Source organism: Malaclemys terrapin, chromosome 12 (genome assembly GCF_027887155.1).
Source record: "Malaclemys terrapin pileata isolate rMalTer1 chromosome 12, rMalTer1.hap1, whole genome shotgun sequence".
Lineage (NCBI taxonomy): Eukaryota > Metazoa > Chordata > Testudines > Emydidae > Malaclemys > Malaclemys terrapin.
Window position 1 is genome coordinate 15773427 of NC_071516.1, and position 24844 is coordinate 15798270.

General features: G+C 42.7%; 1 protein-coding gene across 6 annotated transcripts in view; it reads left to right on the forward strand.

Moving 5' to 3' along the window:
* NFATC2 (nuclear factor of activated T cells 2) overlaps positions 1-24844 on the forward strand; it is a 126814-nt gene that overhangs the window by 77916 nt on the left and 24054 nt on the right. For all 6 annotated transcript variants that reach the window (XM_054046296.1, XM_054046297.1, XM_054046298.1 and 3 more), the window contains exons 7-9: positions 873-928; positions 1656-1782; positions 3905-4600. In XM_054046296.1, coding sequence (XP_053902271.1) covers positions 873-928; positions 1656-1782; positions 3905-4600 — 879 coding nt within the window. The remainder of the gene's footprint in view (positions 1-872; positions 929-1655; positions 1783-3904; positions 4601-24844) is intronic.

The window sequence follows — 24844 nt, forward strand, 5'->3', positions numbered from 1 at the left end:
CTGGGGCTTTGCTTTTCAGAGGTGCTGAGCACTCACGCCACCAGGTGATTTCAGTGAGAGCGTTGGGTGCTCGGTGTCTCTGAAAATCAAAGCCCCGCGTGTCTCAATTTGGGCACTTAAAACCAGTGACACACAAATTTAGGTGAAAAATTAGGACTTATAGTTCAATCAATAATAGCTTTTTACTAGAAACTAATCCTCCAGTCAGTAACATGCATGTTACTAAGGAAGATGAATATTTGCATGGTCTTATGGTTAAAACAAACAATGAAGATTCAACCGGGTTCTGCTGAGCCGCTGACTCACAGTATGATTCTGGTTAAATCAGTATGACTCCTTGTACCCTCAGTCAATCCTGCTGGCTGACGTCAGAGCCTGGCTGAAAAGCAGATGTTTCATCTGTATTCAACATTCCTAATACACCTCTACCTCGATATAACGCTGTCCTCGGCATCCAAAAAATCTTACCGTGTTATAGGTGAAACCGTGTTATATCAAACGTGCTTTGATCCACCGGAGTGCGCAGCCCCGCCCCCCTGGAGCACTGCTTTACTGCATTATATCTGCATTCGTGTTATATCGGGTCGCGTTATATCAGGGTAGAGGTGTATTTACATATAAAGCATCAGCTGGGCCTCAATTCAGCAAAGCACTTAAGCATGTGCTTAACTTTAAGCATGTGCATAAATCTTTTTCTGTTCAGGAAAGTACTCAAGTACATGCTTACATTTAAATCCCATTGACTTCAGTTGGAACTAAGCATGTGCTTAAGTGCTCTGCTAAATTAGTGTCTTAATGACTGATTCGACTTTATTTAAGTTAGGTTTCTGATAATATTTTCCAACAAGTTAATAGTGTAATATTACTTTTAGATGGTCAGCAGATCTGGGAGATGGAGGCAACAGTGGATAAAGATAAGAGCCAACCTGTAAGTATGCAACATAATGTATGTCCTTTACTCCTTGCTTTTCAGCTATATGCTGAGAACATCTTCTGCAAGGTGCTGAGCCCCTCCAACTTCCGTTGACTTCAGTGGGAGTCCAGGCTGCTCAGAGCTTTGCAGGCTGGGACCCTTTGTTTGCGTTGCTTTACTTACATTTAGGGCCTGATTCTGTAAGGTGCTGAGCAGCCTTGACTCCTATGGAGGTCAGTGGAAAACTTACAGTATACCATCAGCGTCGTCTAGGTTCCAGCCCTTATAGTGCAATGGGCCTTATCTGCTCCTAAGGAAGTGAATGGCGCTGTTGCTATGGAAGTTGGATCAGTGGGATCAGATTGTAAAAAAGTAATAACTACATATATAGAATAATTACATTTAATGTTTATCAAGTGCATAGGAGTAGTTAAAGCACTGAAGCATTAATCAGTATTGTGTGTGTTCTATCTTTAGCTGAGACTTCTCTTTTCAACATCGGGACACTAGCAACAGAAGCCATAGAGGATGTGACATTTAAAAACCAGTTTCCTGATATCAGAAATCTTCCAGTCCTAACCCACCTGTCCCTTCTTTCCCCACATCCTCCTTTTCAGAGGGGAACAAGAAAATTCCTTTTCCTTCCTCCAAGGTTAAGTACTCCATGAGGTAGTTGCCTGAGAGCCTGTTGATCATTGAACTTCAGTTTCTAATACGATATTGCCGCCTTTCATTGTTTCAGAGCATGCTTTTTGTAGAGATACCAGAGTATCGGAACAAGTACATCCGTACACCTGTGAAGGTGAATTTCTATGTCATCAATGGGAAAAGAAAAAGAAGTCAGCCACAGCATTTTACCTATCACCCAGGTAATTCTTTATGCAGAGGGCACATTGGGCTACAATTTCTCACAAGGCAGGCTGTGTAGTCTGATACCTCATTCTCTTGTCATTAACTAAGCATCTGAATTTTTCTAATTTAATGCGGAGTCACTGCCAGATCACCAGTTGCTATTGGTTTAAAGGTTGCATGAAATTTTGGAGGAGGAATTTTTTTTTATATACATGTATGTATGTAAGGGGGCTTTACATCAGCTGTCCAGGCAATGGGCTGATCTTGCCCCATTTAAGACAATAGTAGTTTGCAAATGATTTCAGTGAGAACAGGATCAGATGGTTATGTGCTCTGACCCTGTGAAAACAATGACTATTGCCTTACCTAGTTGACGTGTACCACAGTAAATTAACATCAGACCTGGGGAAAGGAGTATTAGAGTATGGAAGGAGATGAGTGGGATATATTCTTTACTGGAGGGCCAGTTTAGATATGAAAGAAAAGTTTGGATGCTTCTCAAACTCTTTCCTTTGGGAATTGGTGAGCAAGAAGTGAAACAGCACTTCCTAGTTTTGGCTTCCCAGCACTTCCTAGTTTTGGCTGATTTTTCTCAGTGGAAACCAGAAAGCACAAACTAACCTGACTAGATTTTTCAAGCTTTGAAATGATATCTCAGTGCTGCTAATTTCTAAGGATGGGGAAACATCCAGATCAGTTCTTACTTGGTACAAAGCATTTCACCCATCCCTAGTGGAAAATGCTTCACTGCTCTATATGATTCATAGTTAGAGAGAGAATACCATTAAGGCTTTTGATGGCCACTAAATTGTTGCACTGTGAAATTACATTTGTAAATAAGCTGTTATTTCAAAGAGAGCCTCAAAATGTAAACTTTTAAAAAAGCTATAATATTCCATTAGAAATTTATCTGTCTACAGGTTTCAGAGTGGTAGCCGTGTTAGTCTGTATCAGTAAAAACAATGCGGAGTCCTTGTGGCACCTTAGAGACTAACAAATTTATTTGGGCATACGCTTTCGTGGGCGATAACCCACTTCATCAGATGTATGGAGTGAAAAATACAGTTAGCAGGTGCAAATATACAATATATAATAGCATATAAAATAATTTCCCCTCTGTTGATACTCACACCTTCTTGTCAACTGTTGGGAATGGGCCACATCTACTCTAATTGAATTGGCCTCATTAGCACTGACCCCCCCCCCACTTGGTAAGGCAACGCCCATCTTTTCATGTGCTGTATTTTTAATACCTGCTTACTGTATTTTCCACTCCATGCATCTGATGAAGTGGGTTATAGCCCATGAAAACTTATGCCCAAATAAATTTGTTAGTCTCTAAGGTGCCACAAGGACTCCTCGTTGTTTTTATCTGGATACATAAATATTGTCCACTCTGCCTGGTATGTATCTCCGCACTAAGATTCAGGGCATTAAGATGTAGGGATGGTTACAAGAAGTAAAAATTGCATTATCTGCCTGCAAAAGACCCTTCTTTTCCCACCACATCAAGATTCAGTTGACTTTTACAAATGGGAGTTTATTCTCCTTTTATTGATGATGTCGTCCATTGTTATTGGGGAAGACTCATGCAAAAAGATTGGATCTCGAAGACAGCTCTAATAATGGTCAAGCCTACACTGTTCCTTTGGATCTCTAATTAATCTCTTGGACTGAAAAACAGGGCTGCAAATCTTGCAATATCAGCACGTCTCATAAACAGTCTATTAATTCCTTTTTCCACTGGGGCCAGAAGTGCTATGAGGAATGCCTCTCTCCTGGTTTCTTCGTAGTTTTGCTTTGGGTTCCACCTAGAACTAGAAATTGCAGAACCAAGCCAAAAATGAATTAAAATGACAGCAATAAAAATAATGAGCTAATCTGGATTTTTGAACCTTGAGAAATGTGAGGTTTAAGTTTTGGGTAAAGTTTTTGTCCATCCTAATGCTAAGTGCTTTCACGAGAGATTCTCCCATGTATGCACTCAAGCAATTTACTACCTTTAGTGCCCTTGTGGAGGGTGCACTCACTCACACACACTCTCACAATGATTTAGGTCTCTTCTTAGTGCCAGGGAAAAACAATCTTTGTTTCTCAGTTGCTTGTTAAAAATAATGTCCTTTGCATGCTTTATTCTAGTACCATCAATCAAAACAGAGCCCATTGATGACTATGATCCAGCTTTAATCTGCAATACAGTACACAGTGGTCTGGGAACAGTAACACAGCCTTACTATTCACAGCACACAATGGTCACTGAATCCCCTTCCTGTCTCGTGGCCACTATGGCTTCCTGCCAGCAGTTGCGTTCAAGCCTGTCTTCTACTGATTCTCGATATCATCAGCAGAACCCAGCAGCTGTAATATACCAAAGAAGCAAAAGTCTCAGTCCTAGCCAACTAGGCTACCAGCAGTCCAGTTTGATGGCCACACAGGTTTCCATTTCAGATGCACACAGGTCAGTGCTGGTGCATGCTGGTTCCCCAGGCCAAACCTCAGCTGTGCTCCACCACTCTCCAGCCAGTCCACAACCTTCTCCCGTGATTCATTATTCTCCAACCAATCAGCAGCTGAGGTGTGGAAGTCATCAAGAATTCCAGCATATCATGTGCTGCGAAAATTTTACCTCTAATGTAGCAAGACCCAGCCAGCCTCAGGTCAGTCAAGCACAAAGGATAAGTCCAAGTTCATATCCTACTGTGATTCAGCAGCAGACAGCCACCAGCCAGAGAGCAGCAAAAAATGGACCGCCCGTTAGTGATCAGAAAGAAGCGTTACCAGCCGGAGTCACTGTTAAACAGGAACAGAACCTGGACCAAGCCTATCTGGATGATGGTAAGCAGCACTCTTTTTTTATTATATCTAATTCCATCTGGGCCTCTGTACAAAAATAATGTGGCCTCCTTCTTGGTGAGAACCCATCCCTTGTAAAGTTTTATATTTTCTTAATGTAAGAGCCTTTCATCAGCTGCATTTTTGGTAGATAGCAACACACTTTGGCAACTCAAAAAAACGACGCATTTCCACAGTCTATAGAAAACCTCTGTCTTTATGTCACGGGGTGAGCTGTTAAGGTTTTAATCTGTTTCTAATTTTTTTTCCGACTTGCCAACTGTTAGTTGAAAATGGAGAAACCGACACAAAGTGTTTTTTTTTCCAAAAGTATTTATATCAATGCAAATTCCACAATGTAAAACCCCATTTTTAAAAAGCCTAATTGAACAGTCCATGAAGACACATAATGAATAGGGTAGTGCTGCCGGCAAAACGATTGCAGATGTTCTAGATGAACAGTAGTACATTGATTAGTAAAACAATGTCATTTCTTTGTTGTGAGCCCAGTAGATTTAGCTGTTAGGACTGAATAAAAGTAAGAGTAAAGCTGTGTTTGACTATATCCTGCTTATCCTTAGGTAGATAAGAGTTATTGGCAAACTGGTTGACTGGTTGTTTTGTTAAACATTAGTACTATTTCATAGCAGGCAAAAAATACAAAGCTAAGGCTTGAGGGCTAGATCCTGTTCCCATTAGAGTTAGTAGCAAAACCCATGTTTACTTCCGTGGGAGCAGAAACCCTTGATTAGAATGTTGCATATAAATGGAGTGGGCTAGATTGTGCAATTGTGTATGTAAAATGCGCTCATAATTTTCATGTACTGTTACTGTGACTGCACTCACAATCCAAGTATTGCTGGTGCAAAATGCTAATTTTGGTCCCATGCATGTGCATGTGCAATTCGGACAATCGACATATAAATTAGGCAAACAATACTTAGGGATTTTGCCTGCACAGTTATACAGTTATAGATTTTGAATTTCTAGTCCTGTCAGTTTTCCTTTGGGAACCCGGAGGTACGGAGTATTTGAAGACACCTTTATCTGATATGATCATCATGGCTGCGGGCAGAACAGGTTCCTACTCCCCACCCCTCACAGACACACTTTTTTTCCCTTCTTAATGTAGTCCGTATTTTAAATGTTTGAGCGTCTTCATTCAGCCCTGGCAGTTGATGTAATCTTGGCACCATCACAGCAATCATTCTGGGGCAGTTCTTACACATATAAAATGATCCTTGTCTGCAGAGAGAATTTTGCTAGTATTTTTTGGACATGAAATAAAATAAAATAAACAAAAGCCAGGGACTGCTCAGGGAAAGGAGCATTAGAGCAGCGCGAGGTAATTTTTCTCTGTAATAAAAGTGGCCACTGTGTCTTAACATTCTTTTAATATTAGGGCATCAGAGAGTCTTCCTCCTTTCTGTAAATATTGGGCACAAAAAAAAATATCTCATGGTTGCAATACAAATGAAAAAATAAGGAAATTCAAAGTTAAGGCTGATGAACTTTGGGCCTGTTCCAGGCCCACTGAAAGTTAAAAGAAAGACTTCAATGGGCTTTGGATCACGTCTGTAATGCCCAACTATATCATGAGTGCGTCAGAATGCTGCATACTGTACCTCAAAGCATGTGTACAAACAGGACTGGCTCCAGGCAAGAAAGCACGTACCTGGGGCAGCACATTGTAAGGGGCGGCATTCTGGCCTATTTTGGGGTGGGCAGCCCAGTCCTGCAGGGGCACGAACTAGCGATCCCCGCCACTCCCCGCCACTCCCCGCCGCCTGCACTAGCCTCTGCCTCCCGTGCTGCTCTGAGCCCAGCCTGGCTGAGCCGCCTTTAAAGGAGCGGCTGAGCCAGCACCTCCTGCAGCCCCTGGGGGCTCTGCCTGCCCGGCCGGGAGAGGCACCCCAAGGCTGGAGGGCTGCCCACGGGTGGAGGGAGCGGGCGGGTGCCGCCCTTCACCCCCCTGCAAGCCGCCTTGACTGCCCTCCACGTGCTCCCTGCTTCGGCAGTCCGGCTGCTGGTTTGTTTTTTTTGCTTCATCAGTTCAGACGCCTTTTTTTTTTTTTTTGCCTGAGGCGGTAAAAAAGCTAGAGCCGGCCCTGGTTACAAAATAGGGGGGCAGTGAGTTAGGAATGAAATTCCAGGCTTCTGTTTGAACATCTTTGTCATCAGGTTGGCTGCTGGTCTGTATACTAACGTTCCACTGAACTCTATGGGATATTAGCACCTACATTCACAATAGGTGCCTTCCTCTCGGAAAAGCATGAAAAAATTGCTTGCCACCTGAGCATATAAAGTTAGTTGTTTGTGGGAGCTGTGTCTGAGGCAGGACTACAGAACTGAACCCTTTTCTGTGGAGAGGTTTTGCAAGTAACACAACAAGGTAAAAGAGCTGCTTTAGTCTGACATTTGGACACATTTTATTTACCGGTTTAAATCATAATAGCTCACTGGAGCCCTTAAAGTCCTTAGCATAAATTGTATTCTTATTCAGAGGCTTCTTTCAGCTATTTTTTAGGCTAGAGGCCATACCCATTCATGGAATGGAAATATTAAGTAGGCACAAATTATCATGATATTGCACATTGTAGGTCAAAACCAGAGGTCAGCTCTCAATCATCTGAATTTTCAGAATACTCACATTAATTATAGGGTATTATGCCCAAGCTGGACTATGGGGAACTATTCACACTAGTATTTCCCTTCCCTACATGTTTACTTTATTAAGAAGGAGCCCTTGGGGTAGTTATGCTTTACTTTGCAAAACACATGATTCCAAAATGTTCAGGTCTTGAAAACCACTTTGCTTTTCCATGGGGAAAAGTGATTCAGAATATAACAAAAACCACATTTTGTGAACTAGAAAATTTATTTTTGCACTTTATAGTATTAAAAGAAACCCAAATCAATATGATTATGGCAGTTTTACAAGTCCCTTTGGCTGAATCGATCTCCTGAGATTATAAATGGTGATTAATCTTGCTGTAACACTTATTGGGTAGATGCTTAGATGACCATTCCCATGGCTAGTTCCACCTTGTATTTAGCTGTGACACTCTAGGTGCCTTTCTCAGACCTGAAGAAGAGCTTTGTGTAGCTCCAAAGCCTGTCTCTTTCATCAAGAGAAGTTGTCCAATAAAAGACATTACCTCACCCACCTTGTCTCTCCCATTCCCATGGTTAGGTTTAACCGGCTGGATGCTGACTGCTTCTGCATAGCTACTACTAAGACAGTGGTTATTTTGGTGTCTCTTGCTTCACTTCTCTCTTCTTCCCCTTCCCCTATCTTTCTCCTTCTAGTCCTTCATCCTGTTCTTCTCTCTCTAGATTTCAGCTGACAGGCCAGTATTGGTGGGGAGTTTGGTTTGGTTTGGGGTTTTTTTGTATTATAGTTGCATCCTTCCCTCTCCTCTCTGTCTCCAAGTCCCTTGCTCTTGTGGTTATTGCAAAGTCTTGCAATTTGGGGAACTAAGACTCTATTCTCAGCTCTGACATGAAGTTCCTGTGTGACCCTGGGCAAATCCTGCTCCATCAGTTCCTCATCTGTTCAATGGGAGATAACCACTACTGCCACACAGGGCTATAGTGTTCGTTAATGTCTGAACAATCTTGGAAGCAACCAGAGAAATACAGGGTACAACTATTATTATATTATTTCCCTTTATTTCTTCTGGCCCTCTTGTGTTTCTGCTGCTAGGTCTGCTATGTTGTCTCCCTGTAGTAATTCTCCTCCCATCTCTGCAGCTAAAAACTAACTTTTCTTCTTTTTGAGATCATGACTCTTTCTTTGCCCAGTGCACTCTCGGCTCCAAGGACCCCTGACGCTGGCACACACTATTAGAGTAATCCACGTAGCCCCTCCTTTTCCTCCTACTTTTAAAATATGTTCCACCTCCAAACAATATTGCCACTTGCTGTGTCCAAAGGCTACACATACTCATCAGTGATGCCTTCCTATGATAGTTCCATGTGTGTGTGTGCCACCTTACAACAAGAGGTCAGCTGGCTTGTGTAACCCACATACCTTCTGGGTGAGGTGTTTTCTCCCATCTAGTGGCACCAAGACTCTTAAAGAGTTAAATGAATCTGCTCTAAGCCTTAGCTAACAGCCAGTTGGTTTTTAGCTCATGCGGTAGAAGCTCATGCACTAAGCTGCAGAGGTCCCAGGTTTGATTAGGGTGACCAGACGTCCCGATTTTATCGGGATTGTCCCGATATTTACTTGTTTGTCTCGCAGAGGGTTGCGGCGGGGTGGGGGGCACGCTCTGGCGGCTTTTTTTTTTTTTGTTCTGCCCCCCGGCGTCCCGATATTTCATCTTTGGCATCTGGTCACCCTAGGTTCGATCCCGCCTGCTGGCGACCGGGGTATGTCGGTATTACACTTGCACTAACTACCTTCCCAAACCACCGCTGCTCATTTCCAGCTTCCTTAGTCTCACAGGCAAGGGCTGGCAGAACCACCAAACTTCTTGTCCTTCCATAATATTATTTAAAGGGAGCATAGAACAAAGCTATCCAGCAGTTTAGGTTATGTTTGGAAATGTAAAACAGATGCAGATTAACTTGAGTTGGATGTTGTCTGAATTAAGTCTGTCCAGCTCTTCAGGGAGATTTTATCCAGGGTTCTGATTTGGACCTGTTTCAACCATTTCCCCCATGCTACCCTGTGTTAGAAGCACAAGATACATCTTAGATTGGATTCCACCTGGAGGAAAGAGAAGCTGGGGAGGACAAAGAATGACCTAGCACAGGACAATTGAAAAGGATGCTGCCATCATGGAGACAACTTACAGTGGAATCAAACATCTTGCTCTGGATAGACAGCAGTGGGCAAAGTGGATTGCCCCATGTGCCACTAGGCACAGAAGTCTCTAAGTCTAGGGTACAAAAAGGAAGGCACAGTTGCTAGGGAACTAGCCTACAAAGATTCAAGTCCCTGCAGTGTCACAGAGCTCCTGCGTGGCCTTGGGCAAGTCATTTAGCCTCTGTGTGCTTCAATTTCCCATCTGTAAAATGGAATAATTACAATACCCTGGTGGGGGGGTACTAACATCAATACATTGATGACTGTGAGACACTCAGAAATACAGAAATAATGGCCACAAAACTACCTTAGACAGACTCAGTGGGAGTAAATAAAGGTGATAGAATCTGGCCCTAAATAAGTAAATAAATACATAGCCGCTCTCCAAAGTGGTATTGATTTTCCATCCTGAGAATACGTAAGTTACATGTTTTTTTACTTCACAAAGAAAATATGTTTGACATTCAGATGGCAACTATCTAACCACATCTCAAAACCCCAAAATAGCCTCTCTGCTGCAATATATCTGAACTATTTTCAGTGAGTCAGTAATCAGAAGAGCAGAGGGAAGGAAGGCGGTAGGCACAACTGCTGCAGATCAGTGGAGCCCTTTTATAGCAAAGTTATTTCACAGAAAAACTGCACTTGAAGCGGATGTTTCAGTAGAACTGAAATTGCAACCTGCACCTTGAGATGCATATAAATGACCCAGGACTTTCACTCACCTTCACTAAGACCAGGATATGACTCTCTGTGGGTTCTGCCACACACCACAGTAATTGTTGACCAAATGAGATTTTTATTCTGATTATTGACACTTCAGGATGATTCTACTTATCTTTGTACAGCATGACACAAAAGTGTCACCAGATGCTTAGCAAATGATTCTGTTGCATGCTTCCGGCCACTCTGAGAAAGTTACCAGGCCTTACAGGACTAGTCCAGGAGTTGAAGTGTGCATCTCTTGTTTTCTGGCTTACTAATAATGAACCAGGTTGTACCATTAGCCACAGACCTCCACTGGGCGCCCAATGCAAAGCAACCCTGCCTAGGAAGATGCTATGGGAGGGAGTGTATCTCAAGAAAACACAGTGCTTCCTGGAGCACCTGAATAGTGCAGCTGCTGTATCATCCATTAGGTGGGACTGCAGGTGCTGTGCTACCCATTGGATGGGAGTGCAACCGTGGTGCCAGCCCATACTGTGGCTGCATCCGACCCCAGACATTTTGTACATTCAAAGCATAGGGACTCACTGGTGGCTGGCTCCTGTATGGAGGGGCAAATGGGGAGGCGTCTTGTACTTCTCCAATGCAGGCTTGGGCCTGCTGTGCTCCTGTGCAAGGCCCTGGGTGTGTTTCAGGGGAAGAGGCAGGCCATCTGTGTATTTAGGGAAGGAGAGGATTAGATATATATGGGAGGAAAGACGAGGCAGGACCTGCAGTTATTTGCAGGGCATAGGGCTGCTCTAATCTATTCCAGCTGAAGCAGTCTTCATTGGACCTTTCTTGTGGGCCAGGATTATCACAGCACATTGAGCTCCAGCTCTGCCCTCTCCAGCCCCCTCTGCTGCAGGTAAAGGAGCAGGTGGCCTAAAGCCAACGATGTCAGCTTTATGACAGCTGGGGATTCCCCCACACAAGGGGAACCTTAGCTGCATGATTAAGGCAGCTTAAAGTCCCCTTCACGCTACTGGAGTAGCACAGAAAACTTACCCAGGGCCAAGGATCTAGCTCTTTGACTGGATTCAGTGTAGCTCTCTCTCTGAGTTCATGCTGTTTCTTTCAACTTCAGGCTGCACAGAACATGGTCTCCTATGCTTAAGTTACAGTTTGGTTTTAGCTCTCTCTTTTCCCACCTCTGAGTGTTGGACAAAATCATGAAGGAGCCTACAGACGAGGGAGAAAAATGGCTTTTTCTCTTTCTATTTTCTCGCATTATAGAAGGTAGTTAATTTGTATGTTGCAGGGCTGCGGTATGATTAGAGAAAACATTTGCATCAAAAAAGCCACTTTCTGTTTATAATTAGAACTACTTTTCATAGAAGGTGCAGTCCTAGATTCAGTAGAGTAGAGCCTGTACATTCTCCAAGCAATTTCACCCGGATTAAAGCAAAGCTATGCATTAGCCAATTGGATGCTGGCCCTATAGTTCTTATTACTCAGCATTATCTACTTGGTCTCAGTTGAGGTCACTATTCTATGTTTTGGTTCCAGAGCCTCCATATATTTTATTAATTATTATTATTACTTATTTGTATTGTGGTAGTGCCTACAAGCCTCAGCCACAGACCTGGGCCTCATTGTGCTAGTCGCTGTACAAATGCAGAGCAGAAAGATGGTCCCTGCCTCCAAGAGCTTAATATCTATTATGAAGAAGTGGAAAGAACATAACAATGGGAGGCAGGACTCCTGCATTCTATTCTCAGCTCTGCCAGGGACATGAACAAGTCACCTAACCACTCTGGGCTTTGGTGTACCCTTATGTAAAAATATATCCTAATAGTTAACCTACCTCACAGGAGGTGTTGTGAGGCTAAGTTGATGCATGTTAATAAAATGCACAAGAATCCTTGGCTAAGTGCCACGTATTAGTATTGTCATGGTTGGCTCACATCTGATTTTTCACAGGCCTCTTGAAACAAAATGACCAAAAAAGCCCAAGCATTTTTTCACATGTGTACAAACCCCAGAAACTCCAGTTCTAAAATTTTTTGGTTCTTAAGGCAGTATTTCAATTAAAAATAGTAAATATTTTGATTGAATTCAAAGAATCTTTGCATAAGCAGCTTAACATCCTCTCTGCATATATAAAAATGAAGATGTTTCCCTAGCAGCATTCCTGAGTATCTATCCAAAAAAACAAAGCAAAACAAACCAAAACAACCAACAAAAAACACGCCATATATCCAAAATCAGCTGTGGAGGAAGGAAAAAAATGAACTGAGTGATTAAAAGCATAGTTCCACTGGCATCTCTTTGTTCTTGAGTTCAGGAATCTTTAATTGGTGCAGCACAATGCCCACAGGCAAGTTTCTGACAAAGCATTTCCTGTTCAGAAGAACATGCAAAGTCCATTAAGAGAGCAAGCGGACTGCGGAGAACTGATAGTCACGTAGGGGTATATATACGCTCCCTGTGTTTGTGGGTAGGGCCTCTCAGGCAACTGGTGCATCAAGACAAGAAACATTCCCATCTACTTGCTGATGGAAGACAAGCTTGTTTGGAGACTAAACCAGATGATGATTATCAGCACTAAGGAGTCCGTTTCCAGATGGCATCAAACAACTTTCGATTGTAATTTTGAAATCCTGGGAAACAATAACTTGAAAAAGGAATGTGTTCATGCAGTTGGGAACTGAAAGCTTCTAAACCACAATAAAGTCCATTCCCAGACTTGTTGTCCACTTATTTCACACTCATTGCATTCCATAGACAGTCTGAATCACAGGCAGCAGCCAGCTCCTATAAAGAAGACCATAGGAACATCATTAGATGTCCATCTGCTGGAAGACACTTGCCAAAAAAGGCCATATCTTTACTTTTATTTGCTCAATTCACATAGAACCTCCACTTTCAAATTAAAGGGATAACAACAATAACCACAGTACTTTTCACTTCGGGGACACCTTTCACTCTAGGGAGAGATACACTAATGCAGTGTTTCTCAAACTGGGGCCGCCGCTTGTGTAGGGAAAGCCCCTGGCAGGCCGGGCCGGTTTGTTTACCTGCCCCGGTCCGCAGGTCCGGCTGATCGCGGCTCCCACTGGCTGTGGTTCGCCACTGCAGGCCAATGGGAGCTGCTGAAAGTGGCAGCCAGTATGTCCCTCGGCCCGCGCCGCTTCCAGCAGCTCCCATTGGCCTGGAGCAGCGAACCGCAGCCAGTGGAAGCCGCGATCGGCTGGACCTGCGGACGGGGCAGGTAAACAAACCGTCCTGGCCTGCCAGGGGCTTTCCCTACACAAACGGTGGCCCCAGTTTGAGAAACACTTCACTAATGAATTACACCTAACACTACTAGCTAGGGAGGCAGGTGAGTTTTATTGTCTGCATGATACAGATTGGTAAACTGAGACACACAGCAGTTAAGTGACTTGCCTGAGCTCATACAGAAAGTCACTGGCAAAAGTGAAAATACAAAAGGAGTGCTAATTCCCCATTCTCTATGCTATCCACTAGACTGTACCACATGTCAGCATGTAAAGCATGTAAACATAATGTTAAAATAAATCAAAATTTTTCCTCCTCCCTAATAGCTCATTATATGCAGAGGGGTACTAGGTTGCTTGTGCAAAGATTATTTTAATTAAATCAAAATTGTTACTATTTTTAACTGAAATATTTCCCCAAAGGCCAAATGTATTAAATGCATGATAAAAAACTGCATGCATGACCATGCCTGCAGTTACTATAAGTGCACACGCAAAGCAGGTAAATGTATGAACAAATTGCTGCTTGGGTGACATACATCACTTTGCACTGCACCCAGAAAGTGCCCTCTGCACTAGGCCCACATAGTGCGCCCTTCACCATGTAAGCCCTTAACAAGGGGCTGTGAGGCTTGGCCTACACTTTTAAACGTTTTACCACATAGTTATGTTGATTGGGGGGGGGGGTTGTTGCTGACATTGCTATTAAGCACTAGATGCAGTTATATTGGTATAAAAGTGCTTGTAGCAGCATAGCTTATGTCCGTTCAGGGAACGCAGATAAGCTATGTTGGTATAAGCACTTTTATACTGATATCATTGCATCGACACTAGGAGGTCTCTGCTGGTTTAACTATACCAACAGAGCTAAATTGCCAACACCGTTAAGTATAAACAAAGCCTAAGTGATGCACAGGGATAATTTCTCCCTAGATGTTTCACTAGCTATTTGTGCACACATCTCCTCTGATTGTCACGTTGGCAATAATCACAAACTTTGTGCATGTTTCTTACCTCTGGACCAAAATCTCTGGCTTTTTAAAACATTGATCCTAATGGCCATGTACTTCTGACATGGCTAATGCAATCCACTGGCTGTAATTGTGTGGAGGATTTGTCCTCTTCCTTATGACCCCAGTACATGAGGCTTTCATATATGTAACTGTTCTGCTAGTACATCCAGCTCTCACTCTCTTGAAATCAGTGCCTTGCATTTTAGTGTTAATGTAACCAAATAATCAGTTAGTATCCAGGGCCTTATTCATAGCTCAACTGTATTGCCAGCTCTTGCAATTTTATCGTGAGTTTTGCAATATTTCATGTTTTTCCAGGCCCCAGTGCCTGGAGTCAGACTATCAGCTTTTATTTGGTTTTTTGTTTGTTTGTTTGTTTGTTTTAAGTACGTTTCAAGCCTTTGTAGTTGTGGAAAAAAACTTGGAAACATAAACCGCTAAGGTTCAGAAACCAAGAGGGAAATAAAAACAACTCCGACTGTATTACTTTTTAAATTGCATGATTTGTAGCCAATCTCATAATTATTTGGGGCATGATTGTTAATTCTGAAAGCGTTGGAAAGATGGGCCTTTTCTCTAATGCAAATGAAGCCTTATGGATGAGACATTTAAAATATAGTTTTTTTCCACCTGATCATCATAATTTGTTTCACATAAAAACTTTTTTTTTACTGACCACTGTGCTTTAAAAAAAAAAAAAAAAACTGGTGATGAATCATCTGAATTTTCCATCCATTTGTAAGTCAGTTTTCTTAAGAAAGCTCTCAAGGGTGAGAGCCCTTTTTCTGCCCATAGCAGAAGCTGCTATGAGCTTACTCTCACAGATCGTTTTATAGGACTGCTTACTCACCAGTTCCAAGACACTTTTATGCTCTAATTTCGATGCTGTATGTTTACTAGAGAAACTTTGAAACCAGACTGGACAAGTATACTAGAAGAAACACTGTAGGGAAAATTTTGCATTGATGATCTGAAAGGTCTTTTACATCCCTGGCTTCAGTGATTTGAAAAAGCAAGCAGCACATCTTGGGCCAACCCAGCAGCAGTCAGAGATGGGGGAGAAAATGACTGAAAATGACTGAACATCCTTACCCTGCTGATTTACATCGCAATAATTTGTAGCAGGCTGCTGAATTTCATACTCCTTTTTTCTCATTTTATAATATATTATTTTTAAGGTTCACAAAGAAGAAATAAGAATCAACAGTCCAAACCCCAATTTTGCAAGTGTTGAAATCTGGATAAATCCAGATTCAAATTTCACAGATGGAACCTATCTCTAGAAGGGGTCGCAACCAACCCCCTCCCCCAATACATCTTTGGGGGCATTCAAAATCAAAAACAAATTCTGGTGTGTGTGCCCACCTTTAATACACATACTACAGTCTCTCTGGTACATAAGAATGACCATACTGGTCCATCTAGCCCAGTATCATGTCTTCGGACAGTGGCCAATGCCAGATGCCCCAGAGGGAATGAACAGAACAGGCAAGCATCAAGTGATCCATTCCTTGTCACCCTGTCCCACGTTCTGGCAAACAGGGACACCATCCCTGCCCATTCTGGCGAATGGTTCATTTCTGATCCCTGTTATAGTCTTAGTCATATTAAGTCTGTGGTCTCTGTGCTGTGTCTTCCAGCGGTCAGATAGAAATAACTTTGTTATCCCTAGCCTTGGGCTGGGTTTTAACCAGTGGTCTACGTTAGTCGTACAAGGGACATATCCTCAGCTGGTATAAATCAGCCTAGCTCCACTGAACTCTGTCCTAGGAATTTCACTAGCAATGCAATGCTATGCTAATGTGCACCAAGTATCTGACCGAATAGTCTCCATCTCACAGGAGGAATCCTCTAAGCCAACCAGGCCCGGAAGCTATGGCCCAGTACGGACTTTTAATTTTGAAACTCTATTCCAGTCTGAAAGCATGGGCCAAATTCTGTCTTCAGCTACATACACACAATTCCTATGGGGCAAAATCCTGGCCAAATTGAAGTTGATGAACGTTCTGTCATTGACTTCAACAGATCCAGGATTTCACCCATGCATGTTAAAGGGTACTCTATGTTTGCTGCTGAGGGCAGAATTTGCCCTTATATGTAATATACTAGCAGACTGCCTCAAAGTAAAATGCAAAAATTTGTAGTTTGCAGTCTCCACCAACCCTTGTGCACATTTGCCTTTGTGCACACTTGTATATGCACTTTGAAGCACAGACAACAGTATACACACGTGATTTTCACATGCCAATTCTACTAGAGCACATTAGCAGCTATTAGTGGATCAAAGTGCACACAATTTGCATGAATGAAAAATTGTGCATGCACCAGGGAAGACTGGGTTGAGGCCCTACTGAAAAATCCAAATTAATCGAAAGTTAAATGTACATCTGTGACAACCTAAACCTATTTATAATGCTTATCTTTGGACTAGTCTTGAATAAGCATGAAGACCCACAAACTTTGTATTTAATATGCACAAATCAATTTGGACCAGAAAAAGAAAAGCAATGAAATGGGGGGGGGGAGATTATAATCTTGTAATCATTCCCTTTGATCATCGCTACCAGAGTAATCTAGTCAAAGATTCCCAAAGTGTAGTTAGGTTTGGGTTTTTCTGTTTTTAAATGATAAAATGACTTCATCATCCATGAATGAATTGAATCGAATGTAGGACAAATAGTGAGACATATGAATAACTCTTATGACATTTGCAATGTCTCGATCTTTGCTGGTTTATTTAGGTGGTTTCTAAGCTTCTTTTGAAAGAGTGAGCATGACTAACTGAAGGGGAGACACTCCAGAAGGATGCGCCAGGAGCCAGTGGTAGAAGAGTTATGGCATTCAAAACCTCCCTGGGTTAAATATCTGGTCATCATGAGCAATAATCGCCCTGGTTATTTCACAAGAACTCCACTTTCCTGGGCAGCCTTTACCAGACTCACTAGCCACAGTGGTACAGGCCCACTGGAAAGGAAACTGTCTGGTGCCCCAAATGTCTCATTTTAAATAGCTCCAAATAATGTCTAGAGCTAGTTCTGAGCATTTGTAGCCATTTGGATCCCTCTGTTTGGCGCTGATTGAAAGGGAAGTCCTATAGGAAGGCACGAGACTGACAAGTCTGTTTATTTGGATACATTAAAAAGCTCCAAAATGAGCCAAATTTTCAAATATGGATGACCTAAGTAACATCCTCAACATTTGCCTTTTGCACCCACTCTGCTCATAGATGTTGTATGAACACCTTCATTTCCAGGTAGCCTTCGGCAGCACACAGCTGTCATTTATAATAACAGGGGTTGCCACACAAAAAAGCAAGTGTTACTAAAAGGCACCCATAGTTGAAAATTTGGTCCAGTATTTGTGTAAGTAAATAATTATTAGACTAGAACATGTTCCCTTGTGACATTGGAGAATATCTCCAGGCAGGTCTCTTGAAATGAAATAGTTATAGAAATAATGTTTTGCATTAGCCCTATCCATTCCAGGTAGAGGTGAGACTGCAAAGTAGGGGGTGAGAAAATTGGCTTGGCTAAAATAAGAAGTGACCTGATTCCTCATTCAGATACAGGCCAAATCAGAAAATAACATGTAAAAGGAGGGTTTTTTTTGTTTTTTAAGTTTTGTTCAGTTCCTCCCTCCCCCCCCCCTCCCAGTGCATCTACACTTTCTGGGGGTGGATGTGCCATGTTATCACCAGAGAACCTGTCTTGTGATATTACCATCCTGACCAGCAGGCATATCTGACCAACTGTCACACAAGACTGCTTGGTCTTATGAAATGCCCAGCTCAGTGCTGGATATGCTAGAGGTCTCCCCCCATGGAAAAACTCAAAAGCTTAATTACTTATTTTGTTAAAGGAAACTTCCTATAGTGTTTGGGATGTTGTTTTGTTTGTTTGTCTGTTGTTGTTTTTTTAAATCATCCTATCAGATTTAATATTTATACTCTTTTATCCCTATTCAATTCTACAGCACTTTTCAATAAGGTCTGGATAGTTCAAATATATATTCAGACTTCTCTGAACTAGAATTAGATGATAGCCATATAGTTGAGATCAAGACCTAGAGTTTCCCAAAACTCTGGGGCCCAAGCCCTCAAAGTTATTTAGCCTCCTAACTTACATGGATTTCAGCAGAAGTTAGGAGCCTAAATACCTTTGAGGGTCTGGGCCGGTGGTTCCAATCAAATGGTTTGGTTTGAATCAGTTCTTTCAGCTTCCCCATTTTGTCTGACACTTAGGAAAACATCTTGGCTATTTAAAACCTTTGAGGAACATGACTCTCTCAGCTAAAATGCTCAAGGAGTGTTTCCCCTGTGTGTTACATTCCACTAAACTTCTTATCCTCATGTGCATTCAGAGAAAGTACCCCAGCTCAGCGGTGCAAATAATCAAGTCTTTAATCGCAACTAGGCCATAATATTTACTAGCATTTCAACAATATTGTGGTGAGCAGAGCAAGACGTTCATTTCCTTTATATACACAATGAGAGATGCATGCAGTAGAAGGCTGTTTATTACAGGAAACGTATGTTGCCGCACACAGACACATTGCACACAGGCTGGCTTGGTTTAATTGGGATGATCTGAGGCCAAGGAGTTGGAGTTCTCAACCAAGGAAAGCATCTCCCCTCAGCCCTTACAGCAGAGTTAACTCGTCTTTCCTCTGTTTTTAGGCTCAAAGATTGCAAGAGGTTTTTAAAAAGCTGAATTCTAGTTTGCTGAAAGGCAGATGCACCAGTTATCTGGGGAGTCCCTGTCTGTGGCACCTAGACAAAAATGCCTTGGCAGGCCAATAAGCCAGGAAATTAATTTTCTTGTCTTCAGAACACAGTGCGCTCCATAGTGCCTGGATAGATTGAATTTGTTATGATAGCAAAACAAGTTCTATGGAAACCATTGTGAAACCTTGGAGGGACGCTGCCCAGGAGGCTTGGGGAAAGCCGTTTTTGTTTGTTGTGCTTGGCGTCACTTTGCTCTGGACGAATATGCTTTAATTTTGTCGGGGGACCCAAGAGAGCATTCCTCTTTTTCCATACCAAAGAGCCTGCCAAGCTGGCATTAACGTCCTCCTCTTTCCAGCTGCTCCTTTCCAAACACACTGCCTCCTAAAGATAGTCTTTACAGTGGCCGGGGCTGGTGGAAAACATGAAGCCTGCATGGATTAGCAAAGGAATTCATTTGGGCTGACAAACTGGGTTTCCCTCTATAAACAACAGTAGTGTTTTCATCTTCTGTACTGCATAGCAAACTTCACATCCCCTTTCTCCTCCTCCCCCTATATGCCTGCCCAGAGTTCAGCTGTGGTAAAAGGCACACTGCAAGGTTCTACTTCTGGGGGATGGAAAACAACATGAAATCAATGAGGCATTTTTAACCATCCTGTTCTCAGAGGGTTGGGTAAATAGAGGACGGGGCTTTTTAGTTATTTTTTATTCCGGATAAAAGGGAAATAAAATACCTCCTTTTATCACTAGTTTAGGGACCTTATAAGCATCCTGCACCATATACTTCTATAATTACCTTTTCCCCCTCAGAGATGTCCTGTAAAGCATCATAAGCTAAACGCAGGGCTAACAGGATTTATGTTCAGCCAGGATGTTCTGCTTCTCTCCTTTGTATAACATATAGCAATAGCTAGAGATCACCTCAAGAGGGGTTTTGTGTAACCACTTTACCTTGTATTTTTCTATATGTGGGGTAGCTAGATCTCTATTGTCTCTTTTATTCACTACCAACACGTGGTTATACATTGCAGCAACCCAAGAGCATAGGGTGAAAACGAGTCCCTGACAATGAAATATCCCTGTTTCCAGGTACTTGGTATTGGTTTTACAAAAGGTGCTGGTTTTAAACCAGCGATCTGACCCAGCACAAGTGACAGCAGACTGGCTAAACAGCTATGCACCTTAAAGATCTCCAACCAGACTTGTCATATGTTCTCATCCTGTCTTCCATGCAAAGCTAGTGAGCCCACCACAGAATGAGTTCCCCACTTCCAATTGCCACAGCCCTTCTGTGAATACTTCCCTGACACCCCACCTAAAATCATCCCCTGCCCTGCTGCACCCTGCCACAGCTGGTGCTCTGATCAATTAATATAACTTTCTCAATATATGTATATCTCCAAGGGCTGTTCCGCTGCTGTTCAGCATTGGTTGTATGTAGAAGTGCCAATGAGGTGATCAAATCCATTACAGTCATTCTCTGTATTAACACTGCAATTCAATATAAAGGATCAATTGTGTGGTACTTAAGTGTGCAAAGCAGGTGTGCAAATGCACTTACAATTGTATGTGTAAAAATCAGGGTATATGAGTTCAGCTACTAGATGGGGGAAATCACAGAAGGAATGAAGTCCTTGTCTAGTTTTAGGTTCCTATACCTACCTACTGGACAATGTGGAAAATCCCACCATATTTTCTATGGCCTGTGACGTCATTACTCCTTTACCTCTGGAAGCATAAAGCTATGCCATGGTGCTTTGCCATTTCGTTAATACTTCATAGTTGTATTATGACAGTACCCACATTATGCTGCCCTTTATAACTGTCCCTGCCCTTAAACAAAAGTTTGGGCTGGAGTTGACAGTGGTTGTGGTTGGAAGTGTGTCCTCCACAATATTTTACAAACTGGGCAGTGAGCACATCCTACCTAGAACTGTTTCACCTATCAATGTTTTTATTTTACCCTGAAAATGATGGTTACAAACAAGGTGGCAACCCCCGTGCTGGTCAGGATCCCCTTTCTCATAGAATCTGGAGACAGAAAAGATCTTCTACACATCATCCAGTCCATCCTCTAGACTCTCATGTATGATTTTTTCCTACTATACATTGTTGTTTTGTCCAGTCTTGTTTTGAAGTCAGTTTTTGAAGGGAAAGAAGCAATGCAGACTAAGAGAGTCTTAACAGAATAATGTAGTAAGGCAGGACACAAGATTTCACAGGCTGTTGCTTTAAGTAGGGCCATTGGCTGCCTAGGATTTTGCAGCTGGAAGAGGAAAACAAAGCCCAGCAGATTTCCAAAATATCAACAGCTGGACGCAAATGACATTTCAAAATTAAAAAGAAAAAACTCTCTCATGTTACTCCTTGACCTGCTTCTGATGCTGCCCCCACACAGTGACACCCCCAGATCGTGTTGGACACTGGGGGCACTAGATAAACAACCTGGAGATTGTTATAGTTAACATTTATGGGTGTGGAAATGTATCCACCTAAAAAAGTTTGCACTGTAACTTTTGACATGAAAATAGACATTCGGGGGCGGGAAGGGATGGGAGTTGATGTCTCCAAAACCTGGTGCTGACAGCATGTGGAGCCTTCAATAGGCAGGTCAGCAATTCAGAGGCAGACCAGGGGCAGCAGTGACCAGCAGTCATTACCACCTGATGACCTTATATCCTTTAAAAAGTGGTGATTTACATCAAAAATAAACACTGAACTATTATTGTTTATTACAGTAGTGCCTATGGACCAACTGAGAATGGCCCCCCGTTGTGCTGTACTAACACGGAATAGGAGACAGCCCTTGTCCCAAAGAATCTAACTAAAGCTAACTGGCAGCCATCAGCTCCCTTGCTGAGAGGCTGATCATTGAATTGGCCCATGGAGACTGACCTACTCTCTCACTCCTGAAGCCAGGAGACTCGCAGTGCAATAAGGGGAAACAGGGCCGCCCAGAGGATTCAGGGGGCCTGTGGCAAAGTGCCGATTGGAGGAGACTTGGAGCGGGGGCTGTGTGCTCAGTGGAGGAGGCAGTATGGAGGTGATCTGGGGCAGGGAGCGGTTCCCCTGTGTGCCCCCCCATTACTGCGGGCGGCCCTCCCCGCGCCCCCCACCCCCGCGCCCCAGCTCACCTCCACTCCATCTCCTCGCCTGAGCGGGCTTTTAGGTGCCCCCAACCACTAGGCGCCCTAGGCGGCCGCTTAGTTTGCCTAAATGGTTGCACCGGCCCTGACCTTTCCCCAGCAAAGAATCCCCTTCATTTTTATTCCTTGTAAATTAGCATTTTTGTCCCTCCTGAATCTTTTCTCTCCATGACTGGACACCTTCCTGTTTTCTTGCTGCTGGCCCTAATAAGCGATCACATGACCAGGCAGGTAATTCCATCCCAGAGGCTTGTTACTTCTGGCTGCAAATAGATGCCAGGAAAGCATGCTATACTGTAGAATACCATTCAAGCCTGCATCCAGCTGCTGACAAATGCCTAAGTGTGTGGTGCATTACACAGCCAAGTCACCTGCAATCACAGAAATTATAGGAGCATGGCAGTTAGAATTTACAGCTGTTCTTTTGATTGATTTTGGAGTTCTTCCCCAGACAGCTGGCTTCGTGTCCTTCCCCTCTGCATTTAGCACTGGGCTATGCACACCGGTAGTAGTCACCTATCAGACCAGTTTTCATGGCCCAAGTCCTCAAGGACAAACTGACATGTTCAGGCCATGCCTTGTCACATCACAAAGCAGCGCTGCCCCGTTATGAGGACTGCATTATCACGACACAATGCAGCAACATTACATCAATAGCCTTCATCAAGATGATGTTGCATTGAAACCATAAGGAGGCAACATCACCTCACGACTAATTAGCCAGGTCTGTGTACTTGCACTTTATTGCCAACCCTTCACACCTCTGTTTATCCACTGTTTGTAATGACTCTTAGAGTAGTAATACACAACTAGTGTTGTTGTGTATTGAGTGATGTTTGTCTGATTATACAGAGCAAGAGAGAGAGTATGAGCCAGACTTTGAAAAACTTTGAGGGTCTGATCCAAATAAGTGTCCATCACCCATTAGGAGTTGAAATGACTTAGGCACCTAACTCCCTTTGATTTCTGGGCATGTCTTTGATTTCAATGGGAGTTAGGTGCCAAAATACTTTTGAGGATCTGGTCCTTAGTACCTGGCAGACGGCACTCAGCAACTTGCAGTATCATACCCCATAGATGCTAATTTGTGCTTCTTATTTGTGTTCACAGTTACTACAACAGCATGTGCAAACTAGGTGATTGGAAATAACTATATTTGTATATGCAGTCGCCTGATTTTCTCATACAGCTGTGGACTGAGTGCACATATTAAGCATGAAATTGCATAGCTAGAATTTTTGCAAAATCTGTCCCAATGTGCACAATGGATATTTGTTTACAAAAGAACTCGGAAGTTGGGAAATCCTAATTGGTGACTAATATTGGTTATGGGGGCGGGGGGAAAAGCCACATGCTTCTGAGCCTCAGAGTATCAATTTATATGAACAGAAACAAGATTCCTTTACAAACACAAAACATTTATTAAATGGGTTCATTTATTTATTTAGTAATTGCAAAAAAGTTGAAGATCCAAAATGTCACTAGTGTGTTGTTGAAGTGGGTGTATTTGTTTCTTGAGTAGTTACACCAGGAAGAACTTTAGATTTGTTGGTTTGGAAAGGAATCTTGCTGTCCCTATAAGGGCATTTGAAAGGGCAACGGTGACTTTGGTACGGTCTCAGATTCACGATGAACATTTTTTATAGTTCTGTCTTCAGTTAGTTCCCCACTCTACAAAACAAACATTATTCCCATCTAACCTGCCTTCCCTGCAGAAGCACAGTCGACTGGAACAAATTATTAAACAATCAATTTGTAAGCACCTACAGGATAATAGGGTGATAAGTAATACCCAGCATGGATTTGTCAAGAACAAATCTTGCCAAACCAACCTAATTGCCTTCTTTGACAGGGTTACTGGCCTAGTGGATAGAGGGGAAGCAGTAGACGTGACTTATCTTGATTTTAGTAAAGCTTTTGTCACTGGCCCACATGACATTCTCATAAGCAAACTAGGGAAATGTGGTCTACATGGAATTTCTATAAAGTGGGTGCACAACTGGTTGAAAAACCTTACTCAAAGAATAGTTATCAATGGTTCCCCATCAAAGTGGGAGGTCACATCTAGTTGAGTACCATAGGAGTTTGTCCTGGGTTTGGTACAATTCAGTACTTTCCTCAGTGCCTTGAATAACGGAGTGGAGAGAATGCTTATAAACAGGGACATCATTTTAGAAAAATTGTGGGGGAAAGCCAAGTTGTGAGCATTTAGAACATTACATGTGATTATATTTTATCTTGCAAATTCTGGAGGTGGGGGGAGAGGACAAAAAGTGGAGCCTATAGACCTATGAAAAGTGGGGAGGGGACAAACCAAGGTTGGGAGGAACTGCCCTCCTCCCCCCACCCTCTTTGCCCATAGTAAATGATGATCCTGCTTATAAAATCTGAGGATGACAGCAAGATGGGAGAGGTTGCAAGTACTTTGAAGGACAGGATTAGAATTCAAAATGACCTTGACAAATTAGAGAATTGGTCTGAAATCAACAAGATGAAATTCAATAAAGACATGTGCACAGTGCTTCACTTAGGAAGGAAAAATTAACTGCACCAATACAAAAAGGGGAATAAGTGCTAGGTAGGAGTACTGCATAAAAGGATCTGGGGTTATAGTGGATCACAA